The sequence below is a fragment of the Carya illinoinensis genome, chromosome 12 (assembly GCF_018687715.1).
Source record: "Carya illinoinensis cultivar Pawnee chromosome 12, C.illinoinensisPawnee_v1, whole genome shotgun sequence".
NCBI classification, from domain to species: domain Eukaryota; kingdom Viridiplantae; phylum Streptophyta; class Magnoliopsida; order Fagales; family Juglandaceae; genus Carya; species Carya illinoinensis.
In genome coordinates this window covers 27,438,138-27,454,478 of record NC_056763.1, presented here as the reverse complement: position 1 = coordinate 27,454,478, position 16,341 = coordinate 27,438,138, and the positions used below count along the sequence as shown (strand labels likewise).

The window sequence follows — 16,341 nt, the reverse complement described above, 5'->3', positions numbered from 1 at the left end:
GACATGATCTACAAGGGCATGGATCACACTCGAATGAGTGAACCACGCTCTGATGCCAATTGAAATTCCCAACGTACCCCTGTAAAACCACGAAATTGTCTACCAATTTCCTTGAACAAATAAGTTAGATCTCAATTATCAAGATTATGAAACAAATCAAATACTTTAAAATAAATAATCAAACTTGCAAGACACAACGATTGGTTACGAAAGGAAACCCTTTAAAGAACTCTTTAAAGGTAAAACCCTACAGGACAGCCAAACCTAGGAAAGTCAATCTTATTATTTGAAGAACAATTACAAGAAATAATCAATTACAAAACCTTTACAATTCGACTCTCTTACTTGCCTAGACAAACAACCCGTTTGTCTTCTACCGCAGTAGCAACCAGAACCTCTGGCGATTTTCAAATGTTGACTTCCCTTCTAGAACTCCAGAGACTGAAATCCAATCGATATTCCTTCACACTCAAAGCATGATCACACTTAAGAAGATATGAAAAACCCCATAAAAATTCTCAAGTGAATTTTCTCTCATAAACACTCAGAATCTCCTCTGTAAAATTCGTGACTTGAAGTCCTTGAAAAAATGCAAAACCGAATCCCTTTAAATAGAAGGTCTGAAAAGAGTTCTAGTTGCAGTAGGACTCTGCTGACGGTTAGCAACAGACGCGAAAACGCATCCCGACGGACTGCTAACATCTCGTGTTAACTTCTTCTGATATAGACTAAACTCTGTTCATATTTCTTCTGGATAAGTGCAATGCTATCAGAACTCGATTTTGACTTCAGGGACTTATCTAAATAACTCCTAACACTTCTAGATAGACTCAACATTGTTTAGATATAAATCAATACTTATTTTACATTCATCCAAATTTAATCAAATAATGATAAGATAAATCTTATCATTCATCTAAATTTAATCAAATAATGATAAGATAAATCTTATCATTTAGTCATCTAATCCTAGCCAATTTTTGCCTTTACAATAATAAACTCTCTTGTTACTCAGATGACTAACACAAGAGGAGGTGAATTGGGTTATATTTAAAAAATTAATAATTATAAATCAAATACACAATATAAAATATAAATAAAATATAAAGTAGCAGTAAATATAAAGTGAGAGGGTAAGAGAGAAGCAAACTCAGTATGTTAACGAGGTTTAGCCTCACTGCCTACGTCCTTACCTCAAGCTACCCCTTGAGAATCTTCAAATTTACTATTCAACATCTTTTAGGTGGAGATAGAAACTTATTACACTTTTGAACAATACCGCTACAAAGAATCCGTGTAGAATACCCTCTACACTTAGTGATTCAACTATTCCCTGTGTAGAACACTTTCTACACGCACAAGGATTATACATACCCTTTTACTGATACAAGAGTTGATAGTTAACTTTAATGTGAACTTGTTCCCTTCTTACTCATGTTTGGTTTCTTGATGTGCTTGATTCTATTGTATAGACAACTTGAGTTTGAGACTCCTTTATTCTTTGAATTCATTTGTTATCATCAAAATCTATGTGTAGATATATAATTACACGAATTTTGAAACCTTGGGTTCAACATCCCTACCTCGCCATATTTTAGCTCTCTTTGTCGTTTGTTATGAAGATAATTCTTCTGATCTTGCTTGGTGTAACCGAGAGCATCTTTTCCACCAACTTGCCTACCCATGAACTCATAGGAATCCTTCAATTTTATACCACTATCATCTGCCAAATCAATTTCCAATGCTTGTGCTTTTGAATCTTTTGGAATATGGAGATCGCATCATGTGAGCACATTTTGGAATATGGAGAGCATGATTATGATTGAGCTCAATACTATGTATGTAATATTTTTGTTTTTCTTTATCATGTTGAATTATCATATGTCCTTTGCAGCCTGTCCTTGTTTCAACTCGCTCATATCTTTTTTGTCCATCTCTCTCGCATTGGGCTCGAAGTCCCTCTTTGCAACACACAAATTTTCTTGAAGTCACCAAGCCATCAACTTTTCTTTTATCATACCACTCTCTTCGAATACTAAATCCATAGTTCCTTCCATGCTCATTATAGAAGTATGCCTCTTGTTCAGAATCAAACTCAAGTCCAAGCTTTGGTGTATGATCTATAACCAAAGTTTGATCATTATTCTTGATTATCTCTTCCATATATATTACGGTCTTTGAAAAATCACATTAAGCACCTAAACTTTTAGATTCATATCAAGTACTTGTCAAAAGAAAATTTAAAAGCAATTGAAAACAACAAAAACTCTGTTTACACGTTAGGAAGACATATTAGTAAACACAAACTACAGAAATATAGTCGGAAAAAAAAAAAGCAAGCACAAGCGATAAGAAAACCAAATAATGGCTTTGTCGTAGAGATTGGAAGATCAAATTGGATTTAAGGAAATAATATACAAAGAAAAAATGGAAGAACCTTTAGGAGATCAACTCAAATATAAGGAAAACAAATAAAATGAAAAGACTTTGAATAGAGAAAAAAGTAGAGTTACATTTATAAATAAAAGAGTGAAAAGTGCATAACAAATGAGATTTATATTTACCAATATTTCAAGTTGTTGCTACTTGTTTTTCTCCATGCGAGCAAGTAGTTTATTAGAAAGGAAAAATGATTTTTATGAGTATATGTCAAACGAGCTGTTCGGCTAAGAAAAATAATAAATATATAAGTTTAGTGGCTGTATCCAAACTTTTCACATTCTCGCGCCAAAAAGGAATATATCAACACAACATCAATTTGCCAACCTCTACATGGCGTCAATTTACTTAACATGAGATTTCTTATTTTAAAAGTAACATAACCCAAGTCGAACTCGGCTAGATATAATTATAGAGTGCGCAAGTATCGCGTATTTATTTTGAAAAAAAAAGAGTAGAGTTCATTATTAAAAAAATAATTTTTTCACGTGAGTCACATATTTACTCATTTTTTCAAAAGGACTACGTAGTGCTTACACATTCAATAAATGTAAATATCATTTTTCTTTGTGAATAGTAATAAAATAATTTGAGTTAAGATTTTTATTAGATTTTGAAAAATGAGATAGAGAAATTTGAATAGAAACATTATAAAAGTAAAATATAGAGAAATTTGAATAAAAATATTATAAAAGTAAAATATTATTTGAATATAATTTTTTAATATAATTTTTATTTTTAAGTTTAAAAAAGTTATATTATTTTTATATTTTATTTTAAAGTTTGTAAAATTAGAATAATTAGATAATAATTAAATGAACGAGATAAAAATTTAAAATTTAAAAATACTTTTTGTGAAAAATAATATGCCTGCAGTAGTTTACACAATACTTATACAATTGTCCTAAGTGGCATTTTTTTTTTTTTTTAACACAAGGCGTGGACTGAACTTGTAAAAGGTGGGAAAAGAGTTTTAAATCCATGCCACACAGCAGTAACTCATCTCGTCAAAAAAGTCTATTTACAGCCATGAAGGGGGAAGGCCTAGTGCACGCCAGCTAAGGTGGCAAAATGTGATGACATCGTTATTTGAAATTAGAAAAAATGGTGCATTTTCTAACGTTGGGTCCTCTTCATATTTCTTTCTCCTCTCCTCATGATCAGCATTTGCCATATTTCCTCTCTTCCTCTTCCGCTCGAAGAAACATTTCTCTGGCTGTTTTAATCCTTTTTTTTATTTTGAAAACATTTCATCTGTTTCGTGAAAAGACTTGTTGTATGTTTTCTTCTTGTTTTATATTTCATTTTTTTCCCTAGTCCATGTGTTCATTGATGAGAGTTTTGATACCATGTATATTTTTGTATTTGAGCTTAAATATTGCATATTTTATATATTTAAAACTAATATATTTTAATTACTTCATGACATTATTATTAGTTTTAAATTAAAAAATAATTAATAAGTATAAATTCAAGTTGTGATTTAAATTAATTAATATTATAATTTATATTTATTTTTATAACTTATGATTTAATTGAGTAATATTTTTTTATATGCGTAATATATTTATGATATTTTTTATTTTTTTTTATTGTGTGTTATTTTCAAACTTTTAAATAAATAATATTCTTGTGGTGAGTTGCTTCCGTGGGAGTTTCAATGCTGTGAAGAAATAAAAATAAGTCAAAATGAATGGCGAGAAGATACACAAATCATGGAAATTAAGGGTAAATATTGAGTAGAAAATTGATGAGCACATGGCTACATTACGTAAATACCTTTTTTTTATTTAAAGCTCTTGAGAAATGAAGCACATGTGGACAAAAAAAGAAAAAAAAAAAAACATTAAATGATTTATGTGGAAAGTATGGAAGGAACATACAGATGTGCTTTATGCTTGGCTTTTCGGCAGGACCCAAAGCAAAAATACTCATTGGTTAATAAAAGCTTGTAATGCACGACCAGCTACAGACAAAAAAAACTAAAGGAGCACGCGAATCCTTGAAACATGGAACGCTGGACTGAGAAAATGAAGGCCTCGAGCGTGATGCTACAGATATGGAAAAGGAAGTGAGGTGCAGGTGCCTACTTTCAACACATTTTTCAACGGCCTTCTCAGTGCAAGTTGCAGCACTTTTGCTGGGACAGACGGCTATAAAAAGAACGGAAGTAGGGTCTCAAGGGAATTTTTTTTTTTTTGAATAAAATTAGTTTCAAAATAAAGTGATATCACTATAGCGATCTCTCGTACCTCCTCTTCCTATAACTTCCTTTCTAACTCTTATTAATTTTAATTTATTTATTTAATTTATGTCATTTATTATTCTTACATTTTATTAAGATTAAAGTTAAAATTTAATAATTTAGATATTATTTTTAATTAATAATAAAATTTATATTGTGAATTTGATCGATTAAATAATTTTATTATCAGAAATATTGACTATCTATATATTTTTCTTGATCCATTATGATTTTCAGATATATTGAATACTTGAAGAATCTCTGTAGTATAAATAGATTTATAAATATTTTAATCATCAATTGTTTATGCTTAATCTTTAGTGATTAATTTTCTTGACCTTAAATGTCAAATCTTCTAATTGAACTGAATCATTATTCTAGTTTAGTTGAAGTAGATTGATTGGAAACAATATTTAAAATTATTATACAGATCCTCGAAATCTTAGTCGTTTCTTGAAATCGAAGTCATTTTTCATATATCTTTATTTTATCATTTTAGTTATATTATACTACTTTTAAAATCTTCATCTCAGTAATTTTATCTTCTATTTATTGTACATACCATCACTTTTATTTTATCTTTATAAATATTTTTACCATTGTATAAATTTGATTTTAAGCGCACATTTCTTGAAGAGATAATTTAATAATTTTATTCATCGTTATTACGTGATATCCTCGTGTACTTTAGATAACTTTTATGCTGCTTGTTTTGAAGCGAGTCATTTTGCATAGAAATCTAGCTCATATTTTGAATTTCTCGAAGCCTGAAATTTTAAGAGGGTTGGAACCTGAAACTAATTTTCATTTTTTTCCTGAGTTTTCTATACAGCCAACATAATATCAACTAGAAATTTCTACAGTAAACATTGCGTTACTTAGGATATAATTTATTTTGATTGATTGGTTTTTATTGACAAAAGATCAAAAAGAAATCACATGGAGCAGTGACATATATTCAAGTTGAAGAAAGAAGCCCCAAGAAGAAAAATCAGGAAAACAAATCCAAGAGTAATTAATAGGCATGAAAACAGGGTAAAACCAGTAAGAGAAGAAGAAGAATATTCGAAAAGAAAAAGTAGAAGAAAAATTTCAGATTGGAAAAAAAAAAAAAAGAAGAAAAATTTCAGAGCTGCAAACGGACCTTTTGCTTCTATAGTTGTTTTGGGGGATACGGTTTGGAAAGAAAATGAGCGAGAAACGAAGTCCTGTCCAAAACTCAGCTTTTTCGAAGTCAACGAAGATGAAAACCAGACTGAACGAATAGTCTTCCCTTTTCTTCTTCCTCTATTTTGCCTTTTTTGAAAAAAAAAAATAAAAATTAAGTGTTAGCGTAATGTGTTGCCACGTCATAGGGGTGCACGTACAAGCACAATTTTTGCCTGTACGTAGCAGAACTGGTGGTCAAAACGGTGGACGTGACCGGTCTAGACGGTGAGAGAGACAGAGAAAGAGAGAGTGTGTTGGGTGTGATGGTCACCGTTGGCCTGTGATGGTGACCAGTGATTGTCAAAATCTACTATTTGTGGGTTTGGACGGTGTGTCCAAAGCGGTGGATGTGCATGGCCAGTGTGGATGGTGGTTGCCAAAACGAGAGGCCGAGAGCACCTTGACACTGGCTTTCTATGCGAATGAGAGGGGTTCGGGAAGAAAGGGTGAGCTGCTCTATATATTAGGACTGTTGTGTGTAGTGTAGTGCAAATGGCAGTGGGGGTATCACTTCTCTTCGGTGTTTGGGTGATATTTTAGAAGAAAATTATAAGAATTTATTATCTCATCTCGTTACAAATGAACCTGTTAAGTTCAAGGTTCCCAACAACAAACTTGGGTAAATTTACGTGTTTTGTTCGTCAATTTTCTTTTTGCCATAGTGGAGGAAACCTTCCAATGCCTTGCCGCTACCCTTGCGAGTGAGTGGGTTTTATTTATCAATATATTGAAGCAGCCAAATTCACATCGGAGTATAAACTTATCAAATAAATCACACAAAACATTGTTCCCAAATAAGTTTATTGGATAGAGGGGACAATTCACGCTTCATGGCAATACTTCTAAACATTGTTCCCGAATAAGTTTATTTGATAGAGGGGACAATTGACGCTTCATGGCAATACTTCTAAGCTTCAACCAAGTAAATTCTTAAACCAATTTTAGATTGGAATAGGAACGACTCTCACTGGATTACCAATCTGATATGTTAACCCAAACTTACCTTCCATACTAATATCCTCAATTTTAACCCCGTCTTCAAGCTTCCAATCAAAGTTGTGGATGAGTGAACCCAACATCAAGTTCAACATTCGCATCGCCAATGGCATCCCAGGACATATTCTTCTTCCTCCACCAAACGGTATAAGCTCAAAATGCCTTCCTTTAACATCAATTTCTGATCCCAAGAACCTCTCCGGCATAAATGAGTTTGCATTTTCCCATATGCTTGGATCTCGACCTATACCCCACGCATTCACTAGCACTCGAGCACCCTTCGGGATAACGTAGCCATCGACTTCCACATCTGCTTCGGCTTTCCTGGGTATCAAGAAAGGAAGTGCTGGGTGCAACCGGAATGTTTCTTTGATAACTGCTTGCAAGTAGGGTAACCGAGTAATATCCGATTCCTCTACTGGGTTCCCCCTGCCAATTACCTGCTCCAACTCTGCTTTGGCTTTTGATACCACGTCTGGATGGTGGAGTAGCTCTGCCATTGCCCATTCTAGTGTAGCTGAAGTTGTATCAGTGCCCCCGACGAATAGGTTCTAACCCAAAAACAAAAAAGTTAAGATTATTTTTGTACATCAGAAACTGCCATCAAAATCGAAGTAAACAAATGATTCCGAGAGGAGAAGAAGCCCAAGAAGAACAGAGTTAAGAGTAGTTACCAGGAACAAACTTTTCATCTTAGCTTTGTCCATTTCCTCACCGTTCTCTTCACTAATGTTGAGAAGGGTATCTAACATGTCCTTGTTCGTGATATAGCCAGACACTTTTCTCAACTGCAGACGTTCGCTAATCATGCGGTCAAAGATGTCCATTAGCTTACCCAAGTGAACCGCCATGCGATGCCTTGCGCCTTGAGGATCGATCTTCTTAAGTAGAGGAAAAAGATCTACCAAGTTTGGTTTTCCTGCCACAGTAGTGATATCTCGCGCGGTCTCCTTGAATTCCCTAGCCGTGTCAGAATTCGGATCGGCCCAATCCACCGAAAAAATCGTGTTCGACAACAGACTAAGCGCAGTCTTGGAAGCTGCTCTGCCAATATCTACCGCCTCACCGATTAAACTGCTTTGACGAATTTCTGAGAGGAGCGCTTGCACTCTGTCGTACCGGATAGCTTGGTTGGAATCAAGAATTTTGTTGGCGAACAGTTTGCCATTACATATCTTACGAAGATTTCTCCACTGGGCTGAAATGGGCATCCAGGGCAAGCCGTGCTCGTCGTGTTTGTGGACTCGGAGCGCGTCTGGGACGGTTCGGTTGGACAGGAGTTGGTCGTGTGTTTGAAGAACTTGTTTAGCCGTGTGCTCTGAAGAAATTATCACTGTGGTTACTTGGCCTAGCTTTAAGCTCATTATGGGGCCATAAATCTGGGCAAGCTCGACGATGGAGTTGTAGGGTTTGTTAACAGCGAGATCGAAGAGGTTTCCGATTACTGGAAAAGGTTTAGGACCTGGTGGAAGCTTTCTGGGAATTGCTTTGCTTCTTGCAAACATTCGGAAGGTTTGGATAAGGGTCCAGGCGAGGCAAAGATATATGATACTGCTCAAGAAATCCATCTTCGTCTATTGAAACTCCCAACAGAGAGATCAGAAAACGTAGACCAACAGTAAAAACACAGTTTGGAAGGGTCAATGTTACATTACGCGAAGATGGATAACAGCTTCTGTTCTTGATCAGTTTCCCAGAATAGGAAAAATGATATTTTAAAGTCAATAATAGAGGAGTTAGTGGGTGTGTCACGTAAATATAAAATAAGGGAAGGCCGGTTCAAAGTCATTGCTTTAGGAAGGAAACACACGTGGAGCTCTGTAATGTTTTGTATTTTTTTAAAGGAAAGGAGCTCTGTAATGTTTTGTATTTTTTTTAAAGGAAAGGAGCTCTGTAATGTTGGATACATAATAGCAGCCTGACTTGTTCCCACTGCCATTCACCTCCCAATGGACGACTTGTCTTGAAAATTTAGATGCATTGTATAAATTATGCATTATGAAAAAGTAGCTCTCAGCATTTTCAGTCTAATGTTCATAAACTTCTCAAGTTAAAAAAAAAAAATTCCTTCAAATAAGAACATCTTATTCCACGACAACACCTCAAGTACAAACATATCAAAAGAAAAAAAATTGTCTTTACATAGCTTGGTTTGTTTGTTCTTGAGATTTGAGATATTAGTTTAGACTAAAACAAGTACATTCTTCAACCATTCAGACTGGAATAGGGATAGCTTTCACTGGATGAGCAATCAGTAAAGTTAAGCCAAACTTATCTTCCATGTTCATATCCTCTTTTTCAAACCCATCTTCAAGCTTCCAATCGAAGGCGTGGATAAGCGAACCTAACATCAAGTGCAGCATTCGTATTGCCAATGGCAAACCAGGACATATTCTTCTTCCCCCACCAAACGGTATAAGCTCAAAGTTCCGCCCTCTAACATCAATTTCTGACCCAAAGAAGCTCTCTGGCATAAATGAATCTGCATTTTCCCATAAACTTGGGTCTCGTCCTATAGCCCATGCATTCACCAGCACCTGTGCATTCTTTGGGATAATATAGCCGTTGATTTCCACATCTGCTTCGGCTTTCCTTGGCGGTAAAAAAGGAACCGCTGGGTGCAACCAGAATGTTTCTTTGATTATTGCTTGCAAGTACGGCAGCCGGATGATATTCGATTCCTCTACTGGGTTGCCTTTGCCAATTACCTGTTCCAATTCTGCTTTGGCTTTTGACAAAATTGCTGGGTTGTGGAGTAGCTCCACCATTGCCCATTCTAGTGTGGCTGAAGTTGTATCAGTGCCGGCAACAAATAGGTCCTAATTTGGAAAATAAAACAGTTAGAATAGTCTTTGAACATCACAACCATATTCATCAACGCCCAAGAAGAACATAAGACTAAATAGTTACCAGGAACAAACTTTGTATCTTAGTTCTGTCTATCTCTTCGATGTTCTCTTCACTGATGTTGAGAAGGGTATCTAACATGTCATTATTGGTGATATAACCAGGCATTTTTCTCAACTGCAAACGTTGGCTAATCATGCAGTCAAACGTTGGCTAATCCATACTCTTGTGTGGAGTCATTCGAGTACTCCACAATCCACTGACAAAGTGCAGTTCAAGAACAAAGATAAAGAGTAAAAAAGAAGCAAAATAGAATTTAAGCACATCGCTGAATTTGAGCGACCGACAACATAAAAGAAGAATGCACGAGATGAAGGCTGGAGGGCTTGACCAGACTGTGCCCAACAAATAAATAAGAATTTTCTCGCTAGTGAGAATGAATGCATTGTTTTGTCAACAAATTTGATTTGCTTTTGCAATCGATCCTTTTTTTTTTTGACAGAAAATCGATCCTAGACTTATCAAATACGGACAAGAGTCACGAGACATGACAGGAACGACTGTGTGTGTGGCCTCACAGCAAAGAGAATTAAATCCTGATATATCTTGTATGATTGTTTTATTGTTCACATTCTCCTCTCTACTAGTTGCCAGTTGGCCTTACAAAAATCTCAATACGTTACAATCAATTGACGTTAAAGTAGCTAGTGGATTTTCTCTAGTCTTTCATTCTAACACAGCTACAAAAGAGACTTGGGGTGAATACAAGACAGATTTGGCTACCCTCTCGATGCCCTTGTGCGTGGCACTCTGTGTTGTTTTTTTAACTTTCCTACCATCGTTTCTCCTACTTTCAAGCTTGCGAAAATTCTTGATGCATCCTTAAAATTGTAGAGTCATGCCATAGCTTTCATTCCCAAACCTCTATTGATTTATAGACACAGAGAGAGAGAGAGAGAGAGAGAGAGAGAGAGAGAGAGAGAGAGAGAGAGAGAGAGAGAGAGAGAGCCAATGTTGAATCAATATATGTACAAGTTGGCAACCAGCCCCCAGTCAGTCCCGTTATGAGATTTTATGTTATGGTACGATTTTATACAACATAACAACATATCGAGTCCCAATTTGGGGAAAGAACAGATAACTTCACTGGTCATTGCCTTGCAGGAAATGGCGAAACTCCTGAAAACAGCAACACCTTCCGAAGAGAGAGAGAAGCGATTATTTCTGATATGAGCAATGAGTCCTCTTACGTGAGCAACACCGGTCAGCTTTAGAGCTTGAATTCCTACACAACATTTCACCAAGTAAAACAAATGGTGATTTGAGATATTGAAGCCCCGGTTTTCTGAAATAAACTTACAAATTTTCATCATGCTTTTTGCTTCTTGATGACTCCTGCATTTTCCCAGACGGTCCAGCAACCTATCAAACAGTAACTCGGTTTAGGATTGTTCCCACCTGTCCCGCTTGACTAGATTCTAATTATTTTCAAAACTATAGAATTGAGTCAAGAGATAGGTCCAGTTGGAGCAGCTCCGGTGACTGCTATTTAGGCTCTGCTCACATCATCATTCAGAACATCCAACTGGTGGCCCCTGGATAACTCTTGGTTTAGAATCAGATGGTGGATGAATCACTACTGCAATGATATTTATCCACAATAACTATAAACTCTCTAGAATGATAAAAACAGAACTGCATAAGTTACGAACAGGACACTTTAAATATCCAAAAAAGGTATGAGAGACAATGTGCGGAGGTCCATATTATAAATCATGCTTAATAGAAATGTCACCACATGGAAGGTATATAGTAGTCTTAAAATAATGATATGAGCAACCAATTAGAAATAAAAGATGGAATATGTATCGTACAAGGATGGTGTGCAAACTGCTTGCATATTGTTTTACGTACGTGTCATTCCAACTTGCATTGAACCTGTGCCTATTTTTGTAAGGAAAGTGGTAGCTCCGACTATGTTTCTGTATCCATGAAGTAAACAATCAAATTTTACGAGAACCTCAGCATTCTAGATCATGGTGAACATTTTACTTCCTTATCAAAGATTGCCAGAATATGGTTCTCAACGAGCCATATTTACAGGTTGCACGACTCTGAGGCAGTGACTTTGCACCTAATTGATTTCTTGTCCGCAGTCCTCTCTTACTCTGTGATCTAGTTACATGGGTCACACCTTGAAGTCTGTCACAACACCTATTTGCTGCAGGAACTGGTATAACATCAATGACACTGGAATTGGGAATGCCAGGGCTACTCAAAAATCCTGGAATCATGAAACAAGTTCAACAAGCTGTCTAGAAAGTTGAGTTAGATATTCTCAGGATTAATAGGAGATTGCCCTTTGTCTTTTAGAACTTTAGCAAATGCAGATGAATGCGGTTATATACTCTCAAACAATGCGCATGGGAAAATCCTAACTCTTTTGTTCCCAATGGGTTTATGTCAGGGGTTGGATTTTCATTCTTTTGAGTTGGTTCCATTTAGCGCGGGCCAGTGATTCTGCCCGGGTTTCCCATTTGCCATCTGAACACCACTCGATTCGCTTAATGCCGGTTTTACTGTTCACTCCTGTGATTGGAGGCCCGTACTTGGATGAAACAAGAGTGAGTCTTGATCCGAATTCTAAAAATGGGATGAAACAAGAGGGGCGTAACTTTGGTGTCAATTTGCAGTTGGCTCACCCCTATTTGCCATTCACATCCATTTAGTTCTTTGCGGACTAATGATCAGATAAGCAGAAAAGTGCCTTTTGAATGAAGTATGTATTCTTGGTGACTATCAGATATAAGTTTGTAATCGCTTTTAAGTTCAAGGTTCTATACTGTTTTGGCTCCTTGTAATCAATGAGACTTCAAGTCTTCAAATGTATGACGACTTACCGTGCAGAAAATGCAGCTACGATTTTCTTAACCATAGTCTATATGAAAGATATGAATTGGGACCAGGCTTGCCAGTCTGCATTTGTTGAACTTGGTAAATAGAAATGAAATTTACAATAATAGATTGCACAATTGCCTACACTTTTTTTGAAAAAAATAAATAAATATGGGATTTATATAATAAATTAATTTTTTTTAATGGTACCTAACTCTTTTTTAAAAGTAGTGTGCAACGCTTGCACAATCTATAATTGTAGATAGCATCATGCTCTCAATGCTCCCAAATTCCCAATAATAAACTTTTTGGGTAAATTTACCTATTTAGTACTTCAATTTTACACTTCAATTTTCGTTTTGCCATGCATTATCACTTATTTCAAATTAAACCTCTTTAAAAACTCGTCGTGTGTCCAATTTACACCTCAATTCCACCGGTGCATATGGCGTTGAATTCAAATGCCACATTATATAACATAATTTTAAAACATTAAATTTAAAGAAGAAGAAATTTAAAAATTTACATATATATATATATAATAAGAAAATTGGTAGAGAAACCTTCCAATGCCTTGCCACCACCCCTTGCGATGCCCGCACAAGGAGGGAAGGAGATTTATTTATTAATATATTCAGGCAGCCAACTTCACGTTGGAGTATAAACATATCAAATATTCCATTTGTTGGATAGAGGGGACAATTCACACTTCATGGCAATACTTCTTAAACAAATTTTAAATTGGAATAGGGTCAGCTCTCACTGGATTGCCAATATGATGTGTTATCCCAAACTTACCTTCCATACTAATATCCTCAATTTTAACCCCGTCTTCAAGCTTCCAATCAAAGTTGTGGATAAGTGAACCTAACATCAATTGCAACATTCGCATTGCCAATGGCATCCCAGGACATATTCTTCTTCCTCCACCAAACGGTATAAGCTCAAAATTCCTTCCTTTAACATCAATTTCTGATCCCAAGAACCTCTCCGGCATAAATGAGTTTGCATTTTCCCATGTGCTTGGATCTCGACCTATAGCCCATGCACTCACTAGCACTTGAGCACCCTTTGGGATAATGTAGCCATCGATTTCCACATCTGCTTCGGCTTTCCTGGGTAGCAAGAAAGGAAGTGGTGGGTGCAACCGGAATGTTTCTTTGATTATTGCTTGCAAGTAAGGTAACCGGGTAACATCCGATTCCTCTACTGGGTTTCCCTTGCCAATTACCTGCTCCAACTCTACTTTCGCTTTCGATAGCACGTCTGGACTGTGGAGTAGCTCTGCCATTGCCCATTCTAGTGTAGTTGAAGTTGTATCAGTGCCCCCGACGAATAGGTCCTAATCCAAAAACAAAAAGGTTAGGATTATTTTTTTTACATCAGAAACTGCCATCAAAATCGAAGTGAACAAATGATTCCAAGATGGGAAAAAGTCCAAGAAGAACAGAGTAACAGTAGTTACCATGAACAAACTTTCCATCTTATGTTTGTCCAGTACTTCGCTGTTCTCTTCACTACTGTTGAGAAGGACATCTAACATGTCATTATTCGTGATATAACCAGACACTTTTCTCAACTGCAGACGTTCGCTAATCATTCGGTCAAAGATGTCTGTTAGCTTACCAAAGTGAACCGCCAGGAGATGCCTTATGCCTTGGGGATCGATCTTCCTAAGCAAAGGAAAAAGATCTGCCAAGTTTGGTTTTCCTGCCACGGTAGAGATATTTCGCGTGGTCTCCTTGAACTCCCTAGCCGTATCAGAATTCGGATCAGCCAAATCCACCGAAAAAATCGTGTTCGACAACAGACAAAGTGCAGTCTTGGAAGCCGCTGTGCCAATATCTACCGCCTCACCGATTAAACTGCTTTGACGAATTTCTGCGAGGAGCGCTTGCACTTTGTCGTACCGGATAGCTTGGTTGGCATCGAGTATTTTGTTGGCGAACAGTTTGCCATTACATATCTTACGAAGACTTCTCCACTGGGTCGAAATGGGCATCCAGGGCAAGCCGTACTCGTCATGTTTGTGGACTCGGAGCGCGTCTGGGACGGTTCGGTTGGACAATAGTTGGTCGTGTGTTTGAAGAACTTGTTTAGCCGTGTGCACTGAAGAAATGATCACTGTGGTTACTTGGCCTAGCTTTAAACTCATTATGGGGCCATAAATCTGGGCAAGCTCGATAATGGAGTTGTAGGGTTTGACAGCAGCGAGATCGAAGAGGTTTCCTATTACCGGAAAAGGTTTGGGACCAGGTGGAAGCTTTCTGGGAATTGCTTTGCTTCTTGTAAACATTAGGAAGGTTTGGATCAGGGTCCAGGCGAGGCAAATATATAAGATACTGCTCAAGAAATCCATGTTTGTCTATGGAAACTCCAGTGGAGAGATCCTATAACGAAGATGACTTCTATTCCAAGAGCATCCTCGGTTTCCATCCTCATTCCTATAATTTAACTCAAAATTATATTTTTTCAAATTTATCCATAAATTTTATTCATCTTCTAAAAACCTCCTACATTCCATTCCCCATCCCTATCTCTATTCTATTAAATAATATTTCTCTATTCTTTTTTTATTACTTTTTTCTCTCTCTTCCATTTACAATCCTAACTACTAACTCTTTTGTCTTATTATCTTTTTTTCAAATATCACTTTCAACTAAATTTTTATATGATTTTGACTACCCAATACAATATTTTTTCAAATCATTAATCGTATTATAAAAATAGTAAATTTTATTAATAAATTAATGCATTTTCTAATGTGATGGAAAATTTATTTAGAAGAGATGATTTATCAATTAAAGATTAATGAGGATCCGTAGTCACGTATTGATGATATAATTTTTTAAATTGGTTGTAACGGTAATATTACCTGTCTTTTCTCCAACGGTCATATTTTTTGTCTTTTTTACAGAGGTAATATTTTTTTATCATTTTTCCAACGGTAATATTTTTTATCTTTTTTCTAACAGTAACTTTTCTTGTCTTCTCTCAAACGGTAATATTTTTTGTTTGTAGTGTAACGGTAACTTTTTCCTCTATAAATTAGCATATTGCTAACATTCACATTCTCACAAACTCAAGTCTCATTTCATTTATAGAACAGAGATTCTATTGTATAGAATCTCCCACTCCCTTCATCGAATGGCTCGTACATTCTTTCGTAAATTATTGACATACGTATCTTCTGAAGATGATAGCGATGTTCATACTGAGGAGATCGATAGACAGTCATCGAGGAAACGTGACAATAGGCACCCACGTAGGTTTATTCGGCGTGATCATTCCCAGGGGCACGAGCGCCTATTTCGTGATTAGTTCACAGAGAATCCAATATATCCCCCGAATCTATTTCGAAGGAGATTTCCGATGAGCCGTCCCCTATTTCTTCGTATTCTAAATGAGGTAGAGTCTTATGAGCCGTATTTCGTCTAGAGAAGAGATAATGCCGGACGACTCGGTTTATCTTCTATGCAAAAAATAACCGCAGCACTTAGAATGCTAGCGTATGGGGTAACTAGAGATTTTATGGATGAATACATACGTATTGGTGAAAGCACCGCAATGGAGAGCCTAAAAAAATTTACTGAGACAATAGTAACTGTTTTTTCAGATGAATATTTGCGGTCTCCAAATGTTAATGATATAGCCCGATTGCTGTTGGTTGGTGAACAGCGAGAATTCCCAGGAATGCTCGGAAGCATTGA

At 36.3% G+C, this 16,341-nt stretch overlaps 3 protein-coding genes across 3 annotated transcripts in view; all 3 read right to left on the bottom strand.

The window, feature by feature from the left end:
- Positions 1–6,677: 6,677 nt before the first annotated feature.
- On the bottom strand, positions 6,678–8,612 carry LOC122289574 (geraniol 8-hydroxylase-like). The gene is made up of 2 exons (XM_043096708.1): positions 7,564–8,612; positions 6,678–7,440 (listed from the first exon to the last, which is right to left on the bottom strand). Exons 1-2 carry the CDS (start codon positions 8,455–8,457, stop codon positions 6,835–6,837), a joined length of 1,500 nt encoding a protein of 499 aa, XP_042952642.1. The 5' UTR covers positions 8,458–8,612; the 3' UTR covers positions 6,678–6,834.
- Positions 8,613–8,963: 351 nt separating this feature from the next.
- LOC122289577 (geraniol 8-hydroxylase-like) lies at positions 8,964–15,016 on the bottom strand. Its single transcript, XM_043096717.1, has 3 exons — positions 14,097–15,016; positions 13,499–13,973; positions 8,964–9,233 (listed from the first exon to the last, which is right to left on the bottom strand). Exons 1-3 carry the CDS (start codon positions 14,988–14,990, stop codon positions 9,103–9,105), a joined length of 1,500 nt encoding a protein of 499 aa, XP_042952651.1. The 5' UTR covers positions 14,991–15,016; the 3' UTR covers positions 8,964–9,102.
- Positions 11,097–16,341, bottom strand: part of LOC122289576 (YTH domain-containing protein 1-like) — a 58,840-nt gene continuing 53,595 nt past the window's right edge. The window contains exon 8 of the mRNA XM_043096716.1: positions 11,097–11,158. Within this exon, the coding sequence (XP_042952650.1) occupies positions 11,106–11,158 (53 nt within the window). The 3' untranslated portion in view covers positions 11,097–11,105. The remainder of the gene's footprint in view (positions 11,159–16,341) is intronic.

Bases quoted from the DNA above. Each gene is read 5' to 3' on its own strand.
- LOC122289577 (XM_043096717.1), bottom strand. From the start codon at position 14,990: ATGGATTTCTTGAGCAGTATCTTATATATTTGCCTCGCCTGGACCCTG. The intron at 13,974-14,096 runs GTAACTACTGTT...TTTTTGGATTAG, and splicing joins AGATGGAAAGTTTGTTCATG to GACCTATTCGTCGGGGGCAC. The intron at 9,234-13,498 runs GTTCACTTATCC...ACTTGATGTTAG, and splicing joins AATGTTGCAATTGATGTTAG to GTTCGCTTATCCACGCCTTC.
- LOC122289574 (XM_043096708.1), bottom strand. From the start codon at position 8,457: ATGGATTTCTTGAGCAGTATCATATATCTTTGCCTCGCCTGGACCCTT. The intron at 7,441-7,563 runs GTAACTACTCTT...TTTTTGGGTTAG, and splicing joins AGATGAAAAGTTTGTTCCTG to AACCTATTCGTCGGGGGCAC.